Source organism: Tinamus guttatus, unplaced genomic scaffold (genome assembly GCF_059628265.1).
Source record: "Tinamus guttatus ecotype Peru unplaced genomic scaffold, ASM5962826v1 Tinamus_guttatus_pri_ptg000150l, whole genome shotgun sequence".
Taxonomy (NCBI): domain Eukaryota; kingdom Metazoa; phylum Chordata; class Aves; order Tinamiformes; family Tinamidae; genus Tinamus; species Tinamus guttatus.
Window position 1 is genome coordinate 15,699,240 of NW_028288684.1, and position 20,956 is coordinate 15,720,195.

Below are 20,956 nucleotides of genomic sequence, written 5' to 3' on the forward strand. Positions count from 1 at the left end.
GTCGAAACAAAAAGTCTGGCTCAGGGTAGACAGACTCTTTACTCCAAAGTTAATCAGTTTACCAGGCAAACTGCGTGCTGTGCTCTAACGGCATGCTTTGCTGGGAACACCACAGGAAATACATATTTTTATCTCTCTGAAATACATGTATTTATATCTCTAGCATTCAGGAGTTTTCTCGACAAAACTTTAAAAACTGATGGATGGATTTACTGTATTTCCACCTTGGAAACATGGGGGGCAGTGTTTGCTGTATATTGTGCGGCCAGGGACTTGCAGTGGAGCTCCCCGAACAGCTGTTTGTAGCCCTGAAACTCGTATATTAAACCACAAAACACGAGATGCTGTTTGGCAAAAGTGAATATTAAAAGTCTAAAGTTGAAATTTTTGTTGTTGTTGATGATGTTTTGAAGGATCATTCTCCATGTTGTAGAAAAGCTCGTGAGGGAGAATTTGCACAGCTGCCCCAGTATCTTCAGGAGCAGCACTGCTGCTTTCATACTCCCGCAGCAAGTTTGAAACTCCCAGCCAAAATTTTACCTGCAATGCTCTTTATTATCCAGGAGATTCGTGTTATAGCCTCATGTACGTTCTGTGCCCGACCCTCTTAGCTGCAGTAGGGGACCTGAGCTACAAAGCATGAATAAAAGCCCTAGAGAGGTTTGAAGCAAAGGTAACTTTGTCTATTATTTTACAAACATTAAAAAACCACATTTTTTCCAGCCGTGCCAGCCCATTGTTCCCAGCAGATGCACACTGCTGTTATATACTAAATAATAACCCACTCTTTGCTTGTGCAAAGTTAAACAAAAAATCCCCTTTTCCTGTTGCAGCACCGGCTGCCCCTGAGCACAGCGCATCCACGAGCCTGGCTCCAGCAGCCCTCGTCCCCCGCGTGGGCGTGGGTGTCTTTGCGGGACCGGCTGCGCTGCTCTGCTCACAGCCGCGGTTCCTGGAAGCCCCCGCGCGGCTCTTGCACAATCCCCCTCTTCGTCATGTTGCAAGAGAGGAGGGAGGACATTTCCCCTGTGTCCAGCACCGCGTATCCTGCATGTGTTTTAGCGGAACTTGAAAGAACGTCTCGTTTCTTTATTAGCCTGCGAAAGACTTGTGTGTGCATAACTTTGGAAGAGGGTGAAAGTAAAGGGTTTCATTAGTTCCTACTCGTTCACTATGGCACACGCAGAGGATTCTGGCTGCTCCCACAGCAGAACTGAGAGGATGAGGTTTTGCATGCACCTTGTCCCGGGCTGCAGGACCGTGCACAGTTTACATGAGGAGTGGCCGCTTGCTTGGCTAGTTTACTTCCAAGCGGCTACTGGGAATTCGGTAATGCATGCGGTAACACAGCACCGCTTTACCAAAGCCGGCCGGACCCTGCCTATTTTGCAGCCCCCCTCCAAGCCGGCTGCTCCCAGACCCCCGCCCGCCGCTCTCCGGCTGCTCCGGGGCCGGGCGCCGCAGCCGATCGCCCCGCTCCGCCGGCCGCAGGGGAGCCCGGGCTCGCGGGACGCGCGGCCGCCGCGGGGCGGGGACGGCGGGGACGCGCTGCCAGCCCGGCGGCACCCACGAGCGGGGACATCCCGGGGCTCCCGCGCGGCCGCTGGGCGGCTCCGCGGCGACACCCGCCCCCGCGCCGCGCTGCGCACCGAGCAGCGGCCGCGGCGCCGGCCCGCGCACGGCATGTACAAAAGCACAAAGGAGCGAAGCGGCCGGACCGCTCCGCGCGCAAAACGCTGCAAGTTTGTAAGTGCGACTCTCCGCTTGTAATTACTCTCTGAAGAGGGGCTGGCTTGGCGTTCATTGTTTTTTTATTATTGTTTTCCCTCCCTCTGTGCTTCTCTTGGAACTGCAGCGGAGCCGCGCGGCGCTGCGCCCGCCGCCGGGGTGCAGGAGCCCGGGGCCGCGGCGCGGAGCGCGAGAGCCGGGAGCGCCGCGCGCGGGGACTGCGATGTAGCGGGAGGCAGCGAGCAGAGCGGCCGGCACGACAGGAGCGAGCACAAAGACTCAGCGCACCCCGGCCTCTCTATCTGCACATTTTCCGAAGACTTTCTTTCTTTTTTTTTTTTAAGAGAGAGAGAAAAAAGAAATCACCCAACCTGAGAGATTTTCGGCTCGCCGGGGCCGTCGGCGCCGAGCCCCCGAGCGCGGCCGCTCGTCTCCTCGCATAAATTTTCACTTGGAGGACCCCCCCGGAGTAAAGCACCTCAGAGCGCTGCCGAGCGCGGCTGCTGCGAGGCGCCGCTCGCTCCGTCCCCCGTGTCCCCCCCGCGGCGGCGGCGCCCTCTGGCCCGCGGCCCCCCGCGCCGCCCCCGCCCCGCCCGCCCGGCCCATGGCGGCGCGGAGCTAGCGGCGGCCGGACGGCCCCTTCCCGCAGCGGCCGCGCTCCCCCGGCGCCGCCGAGGCCCAATTGCCGCCGGGGGGCCGGGTGGGGGTGGGCTGGGGGCGAGGGGCCGCCCCGCCGGCAGCGCCCGGGCTCGGCGTCCCGCCGCCGCCGCCCGCCCCCTCCATGTGGCAGTGAGCGGCGGGCAGCGGCGCCAGCATGGGGGACACGGCGCCCCCGCAGGCCGCGGGGCTCGGCGCCGGGCTGCTGGGGGGCGGCGCGGCGGCGCCCCGCGTGCACAGCGCCATCGTGGAGCGGCTGCGGGCCCGCATCGCCGTGTGCCGCCAGCACCACCTCAGCTGCGAGGGGCGCTACGAGCGGGGCCGCGCCGAGAGCTCCGACCGCGAGCGCGAGAGCACCCTGCAGCTCCTGCACCTCGTGCAGCAGGGACAGGGCGCGCGCAAGGGCGCCAAGCAGCCCAAGGGCGCCGCCGCCGCCGGCGCCAGCGCGGCCGCCCCCCCGGACTATCACCAGCACCAGCTGCTCGGCAACGGCGGCCTCAACGGCGAGCAGGCGGCGGGGGAGCAGCGCGCCTCGGCCCTGCTGGCGGTGAGTGAGCGGCGGCGCCCCCTGGCGGCGGGCAGCGCGGGGCGGCAGCGCGCGCCGCCATGTCGTGCTGCCCCCGGCCGGCAGGGACGGAGGGAGGGAGGGAGGGAGGGAGGTGCCCTCGGCCGTCCTGGAGGCGCCGCTGCGTTGTCTGCCCCAGGGCTCCTCGAGGGGCGCCCGGGCGCTGGGGCCTCGACGGCGCGTGCCCGAGTGGGCAGCAAAAGTAGCCCCAAAGTGGTGAAAGCCACCTTGGCCTATGGTGCTGCCCGCCGTGACGGCAGCCCCTGGGTCTCCTGAACCCACCCGGGTTCACGTGTGAGGTGGAGGGTGCTGATAGACAGGAGGCTCTGTCTGGTCCCGTCTATATCATCAGTGAGCGCAGAGTTGGGGTGGCTGGGGCGGCGGCATTGCGGCCGGTGCCTGAGTGTGAGTTTTACAGGTGCCACCTGTGTGGTGCCACCACGGAGAGGTTTGTGCAGCGAACGTATGGGAGCTTCCTAGATACTGCCACTTTGCAAGTGATACGCTGGCCCTTCCTGCCTGGAAATCGCCCTGAACGTGTCATACGAGGCGAAGTCTTTCCTCTCGTTGCTCTGCGATGAGCAGCCCGTGTCCTGGGCTGTTGAGGCGTGTGTTACACCGCGTTTCCTCCCAACTCTGGAAACACATGCAACGTATTAGGAGGAGCGGCTGCCTCCCCGTAGGCCAGGGGCTGTTATTTGAATGGCTGGAAATAGATCGTTCCCCCCACTCTCCAAACATATCCTAATCTCTATTAATGCTTGATTTATTCCAAACTGGGACCTTGGTGGTTGCCCCGCTCTCTGTGCACGGGAATTCACTTCAGTGCGTGGAGCTGAGTTTGGGGCCACATTACTCAGCATCGTGCGCGAGGGCGATGATGTAAGCGCTAATGCGATAACATTGTGTCCAAAGGGAGTTTAGACGCTTCGACCTGACTCAGTGTTCAGATTAAATCTCTCCGTGTTTCTCATCGCAATCAAGAAAGACATTATCTTATTTTTCCAGCATGTGTTAATGAAAGGTTTTGTACTTCTCTTGAAAGAAGAAAGGGCTTTGGCATAATAGTGCACATCTCAGAAAACTCTACTTTCTCAAATCACCAAACAGGCGTGTGTGGGGCTGTTTTTCTTGTTTGTTTTTGTTTTTTCTTTTTTTACTAGTTGTTACTATTATTATGAAATAGCTGGAGGCAGCTGTTTGAAAGTGCTAAACGAAACAACTCCAAAGAAAATACTAAAAGATTTCTATCTAGAAATGCAGAGCGTTTGTCGTCGTTCCTGCAATAGTGTAAAAGGCTGTTAACCTGCTCCTTGCTGGAACACGCCGTGCATGGCTTTAATCCCGCGCTGCGCCTTGTGTTGCCTCCCCTAATAACCCCGAACATACGTGTCTCTGGTGGGAGCAGGCTCCCAAAAAGTATCAGTGCTTTTCTGCGCACTGTTGTGTGGTAATCCTGCTGACAAGGTACGTGACTTCCCTGAGCATGATGCTGGGAGCCCTGAACCATATTTTGACACAGCAGAAGTGCTGGCTCATGAAGCGGTATTGTAATGGTATCACTGTACATCACTGATCCTCCCACTCTGCGCTTGACACAGGCATCCTTCGCTTGCTGCTTTGGTAGGACTGCCTAATTTAGGAACAGAAAGGCAGCAGTTGAAAGCCGCCACTCTTCGTAATGGAAGAACAGGTGCCCCTCTATCAGTTGTTCTCTAGATGGTTACTGCAAATATTAGAAATGAAAAAAACGTCACATAGTGTCTGAGGGGGCAGAATTCAGATGGTGGAGAGTCACAAGCACAACATTTTGGTTCTGCTCTTTAAAGTTCAGAGAGCAGTGATGGTCTGCTGAGGTCTTGCTTAGTTCCAGCCATAGCTGGAGAAGAAATTTTCTCCATCAGTTGCCCTGAGGATGAAAGAGTGAGGGCAAGGCAGAGCAATGGTCCTGCGGTCCTGTGCGTTGGAAGGGTATAGGGTGGAGAGCCATCTCCAAGGCAGCAGAAATACTGCTCTGCGGGGCTTTTCCTAAGAGGAAGCCCAGCAGAAGCCTTATCTGCACCGATGTTTATTGCCCCAGTTTCAAACCCTTTCCTCTGAGCAGATGGCAGGTGTGAGGCGGGCAGGGTCTGGAGCGAGACACGGGTCTGAGCAGCAGTTGTGGGAGGTGGAGCTCGGCCACAGGGAAGCACAGGGCAGGAGCATTGGTGTGCGCCTTGTGCTGAGCGTGTGAGATTGACCCCTCCCTGGCTGCACAGGGGGATTGTAGAGCTCCACCTGCCTTGCTGTGGCTCCACCAGTTTCGCAAATCTCTGTAAAGATAAAAGTGAAGAAAGTCCTAACTCTCTCCTGGGTGTTCTGGCTCTCAGGATGCTCTCTGTTTTGCAAAACTCAGGGCTGTCTCCATTTCCTTTCCTGAAAATACTCAGGTCCTTTCCTTGGCACATGCCCCCATGCTTGTCACAAGCGTGTCTGTGGTGCTTAGTGGTGTGGGAGAGAGCATTTACTTAGCAGGATTGAGGAACAAATATTTGGCACTCAATAACATTTGAAACAATGTTCACCTGAAAATATCAGGGAGCTTAAAGTGATAGTATGACACTGTTGATACTGTGTTTTGGTGATTATCTGTTCTCACCTCATGGTGTAACACTGAAGAGTTGTTGGAAGAGAGAGTTCTTAGTGGGGTTTGGTTGGGCTTAATTTGGCAGTGCTAGTTTGATTTTTGAGAAAGCAGTTTTGGCAGCAGCATTTGCTAACTGGGAAATGGAAACCAGCCTTGTTATCCGCACCAATGGATGGGTGCAACTGTGAGAGAAATGTCTTCAGCACAGTGCTAGGAGAGCTTTTTTACTGTCTACCTGTCTGCCTGCATTCCCCCAGAGCTGACATTTGTTTATTTACTTTTTTTTTTGTTTGTTACATTTGTGGAGTGGAGTGGAACAGATAAAACATTCTGTTTTTGTTTGTACATACATATATATGTATATGTATGCCCTCCAGCACTTAGCTGTTTGTATTGTTGATGTTATATATAAACAGTTAGCTCTGGAGAGCATTCCTCAATGGCTTAAGCATTGAGCTTGGAATACCAGAATTCTTGCACTGCAGTTTTAAATCCCTGGTTGGCCGATTTATTCTTCATTCTCCTGACAGAGGCCAAGTACCGTCCATTGCTCCACGGGACTTTCCGTTCCACGGGCACTGCTGCCTTGCTCTGCTCAGGCTCCCTCATTGCCACCCTCAGCGTGGTGTCGTCCTGGCACTGTGTTAAGTGATGTGTGTCATCAGTCACGGTGACTCGTTCTCCTTCCACTTGCCTAGGAGGGAGCTGCACAGAATTTATCATTGTAAGGATTGTCATTATTGTCAGTATTTAGAAGAGTGACTGTGAAATCAGCTTGTTTGCCAGATGTGAAATGAAAAGGGAAAACAGTCCTATAAAGACAATATAGCTGAGGAAGAGGGAAATGGATTAATGCCTCCTACTTTCCTGAAATCTCATCCACATCAGTACAAATCTGCAAGAGCACAGTTTCAATGTGCTTGTCCCAGGTCCCCGAGGACATCCCTGGAAGACAACAGAATTGCTCAGCTGGTGCTGAGAGCCAAGTTTGACTTATAAAACCTTAAATTAGGTGGTTATTTTGCGCAGTCTTTTAAATGAACATGGAGGCCCTGACTTTGTTTTCTAATAAGTGTTTTTATGAACCACACTGCACTTGCTGAGGTTTGGCCTGTCCTGTGGGTGAATGTTAAAGATCCTCAAGTATTTTAAAACATAAGGATCGCCCTGCAGTATCTCTGGCCTGAATTTGCATTTTCGCCCTCTCCCAGACTCTTGCCTTGCTGGCTAGCTGGATGCCAGGGCACGCTGCAGAAGTAGCTGCATTTTTCTGGTTCTGGATGCAGGTAACTTCAGGAAGCTCTTGGGAGCGAAGTGGACACGGCCACCAGCTGTGGGGTGAAGTGATGCTGCGGTGCAGTGAGGCAGCAGCCGAGCTGGGATGGTGTCTTTGAACCAAGAACTGAACAAAGCTGGGTGCCGAAGCGATGAGCAGTTCTGCTTGTGAGGCAGAGGAGCTGCTCCCGCAGGAGCAGAGCCAACTTCTCATCAAGTCGGTTTGCGTAGCTGAGCCAGAAAAGGGCACGTTCCCTTTGTGGGCAGAAAAGCTTTGATTTGGTGTCAAGGGCACATTTGGCCTGCTGGGAATCAAATCGCTTGCCACCTCTGAAGCTTTTAAACCTCTGGATATATAATGAAAGTTTCCTCAGCTCTGAACCAGTCTAACAGACTGTTTCCCCCTTCAAAGCTTCTGTAAGCGGTGAGCAGTGGAGCAGCTTGTCCGCACAGAGCTGATGCTCCACGAGGCCAGCCCGTTGGTCTGAACTTCCCAACTACTGCGACATACCCTCCGCTACGGCCCTCACGCCGCTGCAGCGCTCAGCTGGGTCCCGTTCTGGCGCGCGGCGGCAAAACGATGCAGCTTCTGTCTCTTCTGTGCTGAGAAGTGTGACCCCAGCAAAAATGCTGGCTGCACTGTAGGGAAATCTGAACCTTAGAAAGGTTTGTCTGAGTCAGAGAGACTGCTTTGCCGAAACTTTGATTTCTCTCAGTATCATTACTTGTGCTGCCAGGTTAGATTACCCCCCCAAAAAAGAAAAAAAAATAGGTTTAGTTGTTTAAATAAAGACTGTAACCTTTCTCTTCTTCTCTTCCTAACTGCTGGTAACGGTATTTTCTAACAACAGACCATCTCCGGAGGTCGTCTTCCTTGTCAGTTTGTTGGCTTATAGAAATGAAACTTCACCCACAACTAGTTACTGGGAAAGAAAAGCTCTGTCCTTTGTCGCTTTGGTGTGTTCGGTAGGGTAGCATCTCCATGGCCTCATTTATCCTGCGCCTCAGGCTCCTTCTTTGATGGAACTGCAATCACCCACCCAGCAGAAGAGCTGGCAGCCTCGGGGATGATGCAGGTCCTCTCCTCAGCTCTGCCAGCACCTTCTGCCTGACCTTGGGCCTGTCTCCTGCAGTGTCTCTGTTTCCCCTCTGCAGTATATTGAGCTTTTCAGACAGCACCATCTCGAAGCCTGGCACATGGGATGCTGCGTTCAGCTCAGCTTTACATGGCAATGACTTTACACCATCCCTGCTGGGGAGTTCAATAAGATGACTGATATTTCACAGGGCACACAGTCTTTTACACAGTACATGGAAGAGCTTTAACCCCATGGCTGCTCCAGAGAGAATAAAAAGGGGCAAGATCCTTGCTCTTCCTTTAGTGTCCATATGTTGGGGTTCCCTTATAGGATTCCCTGGCGATGACATTCCTAGCATCAGCGAGATGAACTCAGGGGTTCAGGACAAGTCAGTGCTTTTCACAGGTCTGATTTTGTGGGTGTAAACCTGGGAAAGATCTTACCCATTTCTTGGTGCTACAGTCTGGAACAGCGCTGAGCAGTGAAAGAAGCAGTGGGCTTGGCTGCAGTCTCAGAAGAAGACTTGGTGCCAGCAGAGATTTGGATTTTTTTTTAACTTCACAGTATTGAAAGACAGATTTTTTCTTTTTCTCTTTTTTTTTTCTTTTTTTTTTCAGATGAAAGCGTAAACTATTTATGTCCTAGGCTTCCAATGAAAAGCTTCCCATAAGCACTTGAGAAGCAACATGTGAATTTGTCATACCTTGTCAAGCTACTCCAAAGTAGTATTAGATGCAGGTGATCAATCCATAATTGTACTGAAGTGCCAACACTAACACATAACACAAAATACCTGCAACTCTCAAGCAAAAGTTCTTAGATGAGCGCACTGCAAACTCAAAGCTAAGTGTTTCTACTGTGGCTCTAGGATCTGTTCAGCAGATTACCCCTGTTATTGCACTTCCATAAATCTCAGTTTCCTCTATGAAAAATACTATTTATCACCTTTGTAAAGTGCATTGAGATCTGGTGGAGTTTTATGGCTTAAAAGCCAGATTCATTATTGATGGAGCCTAAGGCAGGATATTTGAAAGTTTGTTTTGGCAAAGCTGCAGGCAGTGTGTATGAGTTGATGGATTCTTCTTATTTGACTTCTGTGTTTTGAGCCTTTGAGGTGCACTCAAACCACCTTTTCAGCCGTTGTCCCACAGGTCTCAATCCTGGAAGTACAAACCCAAACGAGTCTTTCACATGAGTCCCAGAGCTGCGGCTTCATGTGAGGCACCATTTAGCCCAAGATTCACAGTGAAAGGGTAGGAGGTGGCAGTGCCTCTTATTGCGCAGTGGAAAGGCTGCTCCCAACCTTTCAGTCATTATCATCAATGCATGTTTCACATTTTCTTGCTTCACTCGCTCTTCATTCTGCGTTAGCTTTGACTCACATCAGTCTCCTGCTTGAGCTGGCTGCATCTGAGCACTGCATGTACTTGATGCACCAGCAAACTGGGACCAAAAGTGGGACAGGAACTGAGAGCACAAACCCAAGTCACCTGCTCTGCGCTGGGGCTGCAGCTGCGTGCCCAGCACTAGCAGGTGGGAGCCACCATGTCCCCCCATGTGTTTCCTTTCATTTGCTGAGATGACTGTACTGTAGTGACAGAGAGAGGGCTGTGCCTATAGCTCAGGGTGGGAGGGAGGTGACACAGAGATATTTCTTGATTAAATAACGTACAGAAACACACAATTCCAATGCAGTCATTGAAAGATTATCAATCCTAAAAAAAAAAAAAAAAAAAGAACCCACCAGCCTGTGGGTTGACATACAGACATTCCCATTTCTCTGGAGAAATTTGTTTTGTTCAGAAGTGGCTCCTGGAGCTATTTTTATCTGTGTCACTCAGCCATCCTTCTGATGTGCATTGAAACCCAGCTGAATCGAGGTGCAGAGAAATTAGCACCAATTAGAAACCCTCACGAAAGTACTTTTGGCACAGTGGGGAAGCAGCTCTTGCAAAGCCATTTGCCTGCTGCTGGAGCCTGCTGCTTACATTGCTGCAGACTGGGGAATCTGGCTGTAACCCCCTCCTTGGTCAGGTCTTGTCCTGGCAGATGAGATCCCCAAGAAGATTCATCCTGGCTGCCCTGTTCTGAAACAAAACCCGCTATTGTGCACTGGCCATCTCAGTGGCACCCGGGCTTTATTGCAGAGCTCTTGAGGCACCTCCCTGGGTAGGTGTTACACAAACACCCATTGAGAACCCTGCCCATCCCTGCATACCTTAGGGCTGGAGAGACAAGATAGACAAAGAATGGAAGGAGGAACAGAAGCACGGAAAGGTCGAGCGTCTTGCCCAAGGTCAAACAGCAGGTCAGTGGCAGAGCTGGGAACAGAGCCCAGATTTCCTGACTCCTAGTCCAGCACTCTATTAATCATCCCTTTGCTTTGTGTTCTGAGGCCTGTTACTGTCCATAGGAAATGTGAGGAAGACTTTCCGACAGCTTCGAAGTTGCCTCTTAGTTTTGGAAACTATTGATCGTCGATGCACTATTGAGATAGAGAGGTCGTGTACTGGACAGATGCACCAGGGGATTCAGAACTGAAGTGCCGCAGGTATCGGTTCTGTCCCAGGAGACTAAGAAGCCATAATTAATAATCCCAAGAGGTTTATTTAAACTTAGATTCTTTTTTTAAGCCTTTTCCCCCTACATTGTTTACAAACTCGTTTGTTTTTATAGAGTTACTCATCACAGTTAAATTCCTACATTGGTGTTTACCTTCTGAATTATTTTTTCCTTGAAAATAAGTTACAACAGTTATTTAGTTAGTGGAGCTTTTCTTCTTCGTGGAATTTACCAATGAACTTAGGAAAGAGTAGGAAAAGCAGAAGCTTAACAGCTAGGAGACACCTTCTTATTCTTGTTCATATTTATTTTCATTCCTCCCCACATGATATATTCAGCTTTCAAAATCTTCGAATGGAATTATCTTGATCACAAAGTAAATTATACCTGTGAGGTTTTGTTCTCCTAAAACTTCTGACTCGAGGCAAAACTCTGGCTACAGTGGTAATGACTTACCAGGAGTCTCTTGTAAACAATAGTATAATCGCTTTCTTATAGTCATGGCAACAGTGTTTAAGCGGTGAGCTGCCTGAACACAATGTGCACCGTCTCCCCTGAATAGCAGTTGCAGCTCTGAAGTGTGTGCTGCTCATTTTCAGAGGGCTCTGGAATATAAATTATTCAGCAAAACAACATGGCTTTGGAAAAGGTCTTTTAAAATTGGTGTGTTTTACACTAGCTGAAGAAGAATGTTTATCCGTGCTGATAAGGCTGTGGTTAATTACTGCCCTGAAGAGCGCTCTTTGGGCCTGATCCAGCCCCCTGAACGCAGGGGGTCTGCATGGAAGCTGTGCAGCCTGTCAGCAGGTAGTGGCTCTGGTGACATTTGCCATCATCAAAGGTGGGGGGTAGAATGGCTCAGGAGGGTCCGTGCCCTGTGCGCGAAGTGAGAGGAGGAATTAGCGAACAAGGGGCTCATTGCAGCACCGCTGATCCCAGGCTTGGCCCGCGGGATCACCTGGATCCTGCTCACAGGCTTGGGGAGGTACCTCGGAAAGTGGATGGGCTTCATGGGAAGCTTCAGAGTCAGGTTGTTGTCTCTGATTTTTCTGTTTATTTTATTCTTTGCCGCTGTCTCATTCACTAGACCTGGAGGAAAGACCTTGTTGGCAGCAGTTGTTGCTTTGGGATGAGTCATTCCTCCAGATTTCAGAAATGCCACCCCAGTGACAGTTGGCAAAAATGCTGCATGGGCTGTTCAGTTAATGTTTTTCACTTTGGAAATCAGACTTTTTTTTTTTTTTTTGGGGGATTCTGTTGCTTTAGAAACCATCTTTAGACACTGTAATTGATTTTCCTTTTCTTTCTTCCCCTTCCACTTTCCCATTCCCTTCCCCTGTCCTCTCTTCCTCTAATCCCTTTCCCCTTCCCCACTCCTTTCCACACTGCTAAGGTATCCGAACATCCAAGTTTTCAAAATCTTGCTTACAATCAGATCAGCTCCTCCTGAAACAGTCTTTTGGGAATACTATGTACCTGGCATTGGGGAATCTTGGCCTAATGCAGGATCAAGGGCTTTATTTCCAGTGATTCTTCTAGTTTTTAGTCACTAGTTTTGCTTTCCAAATGATTGTTTTTACTTTGCTTCTCTGAAAGCTTTTGACTCCACATCCTTCCAAGCTGGATACACTTGGTCTTCAACATGGGGCTGCCTACCTCTATGGCCCAGGTCCCGGAAATAGTTATGCATGTGCTTAATTGTGCACACATGGGTAATCGCATTGAAATCAAGATGTGTAGAATTAAGCAAGTCTAGAAGTATTTGCAGGTTTTGGTCTTTGTTTAGCAAACAGGCCCCAGGCTGGCTGAAGCTCGCTGTGTACAACAGGGAGAAGCTGAATTCAGAAGTAAGTAGCATATTAATTATCAATTGACTTATTTCCTTAGCAAAGCTAATTCTGCACTTTTAAAAACTACTTTCCATTCTTCCTGCAAATCCAATTGCCCTTCCTTTCACACTCATTTTTCCTCCTCGCTGCACAACTCCCAGCAGACCCGAGCTGCCAGCCACACGATCCGTTTTCATAATGAGCTGAGTTCCTGTGTTTCTTTTTTCCTACCAACTTTGTGTATTACCATTACGGTTCCTAGGACAGATTTTGGCCAGCTTTTAGGGAGAAAGAGAGTCACAGTGTTTCAGACCTTCATTTCCAAGTGCAGTATTAAATATAATCCTTGTAATTATAGCACTGCCACTTGGACTCTGTAGTCCGGGCTATGTCAATATGTCATCAAAAGCTCTCTTTTTCAGGAGCTGGAACTCAGTTATGTTGATTGAATTGAAATTTGATGGCCAGCAGCTGCAAACACACTTTGCCCCCACCCCTCCTCCTCCCTGCTTTTTTTCCCTTTTACCACAAAATCCTTTCACTTGCCTCTGAAGTCGGGGAGTTGCAGAACAGAGATAATGGCCGATTCCAAGCTATGTTTTTCCACTCTTTGGGTATGTTTTGCCAGCCCTTCGAGGGCGCCCTGTGGGCACGGGCTGCACAGTGTGCGGTGTAGGAATGTCCCCAAACCGCGTGGCACCCCCGGAGCTGGATGGTACTGCGCAAGACTGCCGAGGAAGCTGATGGACCTGCCAGGGTGTTTGTGCTCCTGGGGCTCTCGAGGGAGCAGAGCCGGGAGCACCGCGCTCCTCCCGCGGCCGTGGTCGCTCTCCGAACAGACCTGCCTATTCACGGCAGCGAAGGCGTCGGGACCAGGGTAATTCCCAGCAGCAGTTTGTACTGAAGGTTTAACACAAGCTTTTTTTAGCCCTAGGGGATTGAGCAAGGGAAAAAAAAAAAAGAAAGAAAAACTGGCATCCAGCAGTTGTATAACATGATCCTGTCGGTTTTGGTACTTAAAAAACAAAACAAAACCGCAGCATTCATAACCTGAGATACCCAGGTTTTAAAAAGTGCCACTTGCCAATACACAGTAACTACTTTTCATAAGCCCTCTAGTCTGTGTATTTACAGGTGGACCAGAATAGCTCAGCAGAATTTAATCCAGTCTGTTGAGTAAACAGTATGTACTGTTAAAACTTTCTATATATACCACCCATATGTAAGGCCTTTGCCATCCATATGTACTGCACACGATATGTCTGAGGGGCCCTGTCAGAGGCAGGATGGCTAATGAAGTCAATAATTCCCTCTCTGTACACATCTCTGGATATGTAGTTAATGCTGTCCAGCCCCCGCGGGGTAGCTCTGCGTTTGCCTGCCCGTTGCACTGGCAGTTGACCAGAGCTGTCCGTTCTGTGGCTCCAGGCGCGCTCACAGGAGGAGCCGTGCTCGGGTCTCACAGGCTGCCAGCAAAGCGTAGCCTCTTCCACACGGTTCGGAAGGGCTCTTCACCTCAACCGCCTGCCTCTTTTGGTCACAGAAGTCACATTCGTCCCTTACACAGCAGTAACGCCCTGTCCGCCATCCCCCTCCTCTACTTCCCAGCCCTATTAGTCATCGTCCTCCTCTGCAGTCACCCCTCTCACCTGGCCTGTCCTCCTCCCTCTTCTCCTTTCATGCTCCTCACACCGCCTCGGGATGTTGTTTTTCTGACTTGGAAGAAAGGGCCAGAGGGCCAGGCTAGGAGAGGGGCTGAACACATGGCCCCCATATGTTCTCCTGAGCTTCCCTCACATTGCAGCTCTAGCTGTCTCCCTGTCTTTGCTTCAGCTGAAAACATAGTGACCAGGAGCATATTCTCCCTCCTCTTGTTGGCTTTCTAAGGAGAAGGCTGAAAGGTCCTTCCTCCTTGTTGCCCAAAACTCAGAGCACACAGCTCTGGGAGCAGCCATAGGACCCGTGTGCTTGTCCCTGCAGGCCACGGACACTCAAAATCGAGGTGTGTGATTGTGAGCACTTGGGTGCCAATTCACTTAAAGAATATTTATGAAGTTACACATATGCTTAGATGCCTTTCAGTTTTAGGGCTGCTTACCTTACCTGGAACCCTATATTGGAGAAAAAAAAGCCTTATTGGCCTGATTCTGCAAATCCTTGAGAATATACCAAACTTTGAGAACAGAAGTATGTCCTTTGCCTTGTATTTCAAAACCTTTTTAGGTAGGGCAGTGTGGTGAGCCACATGAAGGCCAACGTGCTCATTTCTTCCATTGCTTCTTATGTTCTGGGCTTCAAATCCACAGTGTCTCTCACCTTCAGATGCGTTTTGGTAATGCTGCTGGCTAATGCCACCACAATGTTCTGTAATGTAGTTGTGTTGCATGTTCTGTGCTGTTTATTAAGAGAAGTTACAGGTAAGTGGTGAAAAATTAAGTCTTAGAAAGGAAATGATCCTACAAAATCAGTAGTATTTCTATGTCTGTATGATGATGAGCAGTATGGTTGGACCCTAGGACCCACAGATTACTATGCTGCATGCAGCCTGTGATCAGTCTGAGAGCAAGATCAAATCTAGCGCAAGTCTTTTTAACTTAAAACATCTAGGCATCTAATCTTCACTGTATTCAATTGGAACCAGTGGGAACTGGGCACCTAATTGGGTTTTTGGATCTCAGCCTAAAATCTCTGGAGTGCTCTGGAAAATTTATCCCTGGGAATTTTCACTTGAGTCGAGAATATAGGCTGGAGGCATTTCTCACAAAAGAAAAAAAAAAAAAAACCCTCAACATGTGACATCAGTGGATAGTCAGAGTCATCAACCAGTGCCAGAGGTCAAAGTATTCCTTCTATTTACCTAAGAAGTAGTTACCCATTTACTGTCTCAAATGATGCTTGTAGTGCTAACATGGCATTTTGGTTTGCTGTACAGCAATAACACTATTTTTAAATGCCTTATATAAAGCCTGGCCTTGTTGTTTCTTTAAAAGGCCTGTTCCCTTCACTAGTTTTGTGGTCTAGGAAAAATCGTAAACTGTGTGAGTAAAAGACTGTCCAGTCTCTTCTCTTGCTGATGATCCAAGTGTTGCTCCCACATCGGAGGTTGGTTTATTGTTTTATCAGTGCCCTCTTCTGCTTTTCCTCTGTTTTGGCTTTTATACTTCTAATACATTACTGAAAATCGTACTTAAAAAGTGAAATAAATATTTTTATTATTTATTTAAATAATTTTTATTTAAAAAAAGAGAGACTTACCTTTACACAACTCTAGATATGCCACAGACAGGCAGATTCCACCCAGGAAATCCAGTGTTTATGGTGGACCTGGGTGTCCCAGTGTTTCTCTGGTGCTTGGGCCTCAGTGCGTCCCAGCACGTTGCATCCATCAGTCTTAGTGCAGTGTTAGAGCACAGTGCTGGGAGCTGAGGGCGGAAGCAGAGCTGAAGAGAAGGGATGAAATTTTGCTCTCCGTGCCTGAGCATCTCTTTTAGTACAAAAATACGACCTGTAACTGTGGGTATAAGACAGATTCTGAGTGCGACGCTCCTGTTGGCACCTGCTCCCTGCGAGCACTTCAGGGAGGCGCCCCGAGCCGCCGCCTCACGCGGGAGCCTGTGGCGACATGTTGGGATTTAGCTGTTTCTGAAGCAGCCTCTTAGGGTACAAGATTACAGGAGCAATGGACTTGAAAGCAAAACAAAGCTGAGTGTTGCGAGACACATTTAAGTCCTGCATCATAACCTGTGCAGTGCTGGTCGCAGCCTCCTGTAACTCCCTCTTATCTAATCTAACGTATCAGTAGCTCTACTGCATTTATTACCTTGCTATCAGGGAACGACAGGAAGCAGACTGAGGCCTTGGTAAAAGCACAGGGCAGAGAGGCAAAAACGAGGCTCGCTGCTGAGCAAAGGTTGAAAGAGCTGCATGAGCAGGGCAGGAGCACTGCGGGCGGCAGAGCTGCCCCTCTCATAGATCTTAGGGGATCTCCAGGCTTTTGGGTGGCCAGGAGCTGGCCGCAGAGCCTCTTTGGTGGAGACTGTCGAGCAGGGCCTGGGTTGTTAGAAGGTGTGTCTGAGGCATTCCCCAGCGAAGTTCAAACTGAAGGCCATAGATCTGTGTTAATGACACCCCCGATCATTCCTTCAGCAGTATCACTGATGACCACATTCTTCTGAGCAGCTCCCGCTGTTTCTGCACCCCTGGATTTTATTCAGTTTGTTACCATCAGTGTTCATTACCAGCTAGTTTCACTTGCGGGTCTCTGTTGCAGCCAACCTCCCTGCTGCCTCCCTCTTTAATTTATTTGTCTGCTCTTAACTCGCAAAAGCATTTCCACTAATCCCTCTTACATAGCACAGTTGTTGAAGCAAAGGACTGTTCAGTTACTTTCCATAAGAAACTCTCTTTGGGGGTAAATGCTGGGAATGGAGCAGTCCTTTTACAGCAAGAGATTCGTCACCCTGTTGGGACAGGCCAGCATGCGAGTGCTCAGATGTGTGATTACAAGGGCCCAGGAAAGCCCTCGGGCTTTTTTAAACAGGGCACTGTCCTGCTGGGTCAGCACCAGAACAAGCAGGGGATCAGCCTGAAGCCATCCTGAAATCTTCCTGCTTTTTTGTCCACACGGAAAGTCATGGATTTAGTCCACCTTAGAAGGAGGCACAGGCTGGTGCTGTCCCATCTCACAAGCAGCAGATGTATAATCATAGAAACTGTCCTGAAGAAAAGAAAAAAGCAAAGTTTAACAGTGATAGTGAGCGCAGAGATGTTAACCAGCATGAGAGGTAACTGGGGCTGTTGTGGCTGACAGCATGGGACACCTCTGAGGTGAAGTAGTCAGGGCTGCACCGTAAAGGAGAGCAGTGTCATGAAGAACTTTGTGTTCATTTTCCAGTGTGGACTAAGGGATTTCTTGGCTTGCATAGAAACACTAGGAGGATGGTTGAGAAAGCTCTGCAGCAGAGAGTATGGGTATATGGTACTGCAAAGTGAAAGGTCTGCTGTTCTGACAGAGAATGGTTTTGCAGGTAGAACAGTCCACGTATGTAAAGGAGAAAGTGAAACCCTTGGCTAGGGCAAGGGTTGTATATCTGATCTCACAATTTTCTTCTGATTAACACGAGTGAGAGTAAGAGGAGAACCCGTACTGATAGCAGCAAGGTTGAAATTTCATCTCGGGTTAACAAGCCATTTGATCTTTGCTGTTGTGGTCTCACTGCAATCCAGTGATCGCCCCAGGCTGAGGCATCCCCATAGGGCTCATATCCTGAGGCTGTCTGTGCCTCCTACCAGTGGATCTGTAGCCCTGGAGGCTCTTGTGTTGGTGCATCATGCAGTGCCTGGAGTCCTACAGGGAATTACAACCCTATAGTGTTGCTGTGACAAGTACTGGGGTTGTGGTAGGTTTCTAGTGGAGACGGTGCCCATGTAGCCATTGAAGGAAACAGGACCAGGGCTGGGGTGATATTTTTTTTTTTTTTTTAGTCCTTAAACGAAGGAAAAAACATATTGACAATATTTTTCACAGCAGAATTCTGCTTGAGTTTTGTTCAGGTCATCAGTACATAATCAAAGTAGCCTCCTTTGTGTCCCTGTTCATGTTAACAGAGCTACTTGTGTGCTAACCACTGTTTTGATGACCACCAAATTCTAGAGGTCAGAGACTTCTAGAATTAAATTTATGAGCTACATAGTGTGGGCTAAAGAACTGGCGTTTTAGGGTAGGAGCTGAGAGGCTCATTTCCTCCCTGGATGAGCCACAGAAAAATGCATAAAACACGCTGGCCAGCAGGTTGTATTTTGGTACCTGAACTGTGCAGATGTGACCAAGCAGCTGTGTGGAAGCAATGTTAAAATGGTTAAATGCCATCACCGTGGCCTCATTGCTCTGCAGGCATCATGTAAAGCAGAGCAGGTGTCAAAGTGAGTTAAGCCCAGTGTTAGTTAAGGGTGTTCAGCTCTGCATGAGCCGTCACAGCTTCTACCTGAGCCACATGTCTGTCTATCTTACTCTTTCCTAAGGTATCTACTAGGCACACTGAAGTCTCTAGCCTAGGTTAGGACTAGTTAATCTAGTGGAGGGCATGATTTAGAGCAGAACATCTGCTTTAACTTGAACTGAAACCTGTGCAACTGAAGTGCTGTAAGTGCCCCCAAGTGCTTCCCACAAGTTGTATTTGCACCTTTCCCCACGAAGGATGACCTCTCCCACAGCTTGTCCAGGGCTAAAGAGTCCTGGAGAACCTCAGGGCAAGGGACCATGGCCTGCAGTTCCTCAGTCCCACATGTGTCAGTGAGGAAAGGGCAGCAGTGACAGGATTTTGCTGTGAGAAGTCACATCCTCGGGTCCCTGACCCAGTGACAAAGGTTTGTACCTTCAGGCAGGCTCACTCTAAGGCCTGAAATCATAGAGTTATGTAATCCTCAATTTAAGCATGAATGCTTGACATATTATTTGCATTTTGAACTTTTACTGGAGAGTTCATTTTTCAGATGTTATAAAAATAGCTAAATCATTTTGTAAAGCCTGAAAGACATTCTTTTGCACCAGGAAATAAATTGGAAATGGCTGTTTTGGGGCCAATTTATCTTCAAAATTTTTATTTTGTCCGCAAGAAAGTAGTTGGCCTATGGCATATCTAGGCTACAAAGCTTTCTGTTTTAACAAGACCCATAAAAGTAAACCCGTGAAATCATAGTCCTAACAAATTGTAATACTACTTATGTCAGGAAATCTATATCCTCTCCTAAATTTACACTAGTAGAGAAGTGCCCATGCTTTTACTCACTTTGTCACTTACGTCTTCAAATCATCCATGGCAGGGTAGCTTTCCTTGCATGTCATGATAGGTCTGCAGTGGGATAGTAAACCTGTGGACATCTTTCAATCCTTTAAAAATTTTAGATACTCTAGAAGTTCTTCAGTGCAGATGATGCTTCTTTTGTAGCTGATGTAAGTCTAGTGGCAATCAAATTGCTTTTCTTCAGATTTTGCAGACCCATCAGAAGTAGTCATCAGACCCTCATGCATCTGCTTGAATCATAGAATCATAAAATCATTACAGTTGGAAAAGACCTTCGAGATCATCTAGTCCAACCATAAGGCCTTTAACACCATGCCTGCTAAACTGTGTCCCTAGGTCTCTCATCTACACATTTCGTGAAAACCACTGGTTTCTGGAAAACTGCTAATCCCACAGTTTAAATAAGATTTCGGACTTTGGGCCTTATTTTCTCTTGCCTTGTAGCTTGTGGGGTCTTATGTAAGTGAGAGGAAAATGCTACCAGTTGAGAGTGGTGATCTTCAGTCCTGCTCCTGTCCCGTATGAACACAGGTGTCAGGGTCACCAGTGCAGAGCAGCAGCAGGATCCAGCGTAACTGCTGTCTCCCGTCTGGGGCCATGAGCAGTGCACAGGGCTGGGGAATGATCTCATTTGCAGCACCTCCGTCTGCTGTTTTCCCCTCAGAGTCAGACCCTGCCTTAGCAGGACTACACCAATAAATACAATGAGAATCAGGCCATTAGACATAGTAGAGTGACACATGGTCCTCGTGGGGTAAGTAAGTGACTCACTGAGCATCACACTCATGCTTTGTAATACTGTTTGCACCCCTGGTCAGACTCAGCCCTGTTTTCATTTTTGGGCATTTTATGCCTCATCCACACAGCAATAGCCTTTTCTTTTGAGCAGAAGTACACTGAGAAGTGTTGAGTGTTTCAATGCGTTTCCCACCCTTTGATCTCCCGTTAAGAGGGTAACAGGATCGCAGGCACTGTCTCCTTTCATGGCCCATAATTAGCCCAGGTCCAGGGGCTGGGTGCAGCGCTGTCCTTCCCGGTGCTGGGAAGGGAGAAGCAGGGTTAGAGCGATTGTTTGCTGTGTTGGTGACTGCGGGGTTGCCATGGAAAAGCTGGAGACTGGAGGGGAGTTTGTGTTTTGTTGGGCAGCGAGCCAACCTACTCTGACTTATTACAACTGTGTGAGTGAGCGAGCCATGCACAACTTTATCCCTCTGTAGCAATTCCAAGGCAAGGAGAAGGAAAAAATAACAATAGGACCGCTTTAATGAGGAGGAGTGCAGTGCATTTTGCTATGTTGAATTGCAATAAGTACAGGAGATGCAAATAATCTTTCGCTATTCTGATTTTTTTTTCCTCTTTTTTGGCAAAATGTGTCCACTCTCTTCTAAGGACTGAATTCAGAGCAGTGCAAATAATGAGACCTCAAGTAATCCTCCTGGAAGCTAACAGGGCTATTTAATTGGCTGTATCTTGTACAGAAAGGAGCATTTAGAGTTCTGCAGAGCCCAAGTCCATTAAAGTCTTTGATCTGTTCCAGAAGCAGAAGTGGAAACAGACTATACTGTTTTCATTATCTATCCTGAATGAAGTGCAAAAAGTAAATATATAGTGTAAACAGGGGAAAAATGAATCAAGGCCCTGATCCAGCAAGCTCTTTCTGCGTACCTTACTTCCCATACTTTGAGTAGTGCCGTTATTCCCTAGAGGGGGAATTAATCCTGATGCAGGCTTTTTACAGAGTACTTTCCATGGACAATTGCTTCTCCCAAAGCAGTTTACTGAAGCAGCTGGTCCCAGTCCTCGCGCTTTAGAGAAGGCAGAAGTGAGGCTGC

General features: G+C 49.0%; 1 protein-coding gene across 1 annotated transcript in view; it reads left to right on the forward strand.

The window, feature by feature from the left end:
• The first annotated feature begins 2,542 nt into the window (after positions 1-2,542).
• MAML2 (mastermind like transcriptional coactivator 2) overlaps positions 2,543-20,956 on the forward strand; it is a 199,970-nt gene continuing 181,556 nt past the window's right edge. Inside the window, exon 1 of the mRNA XM_088522318.1 lies at positions 2,543-2,932. Coding sequence (XP_088378444.1) covers positions 2,543-2,932 — 390 coding nt within the window. The remainder of the gene's footprint in view (positions 2,933-20,956) is intronic.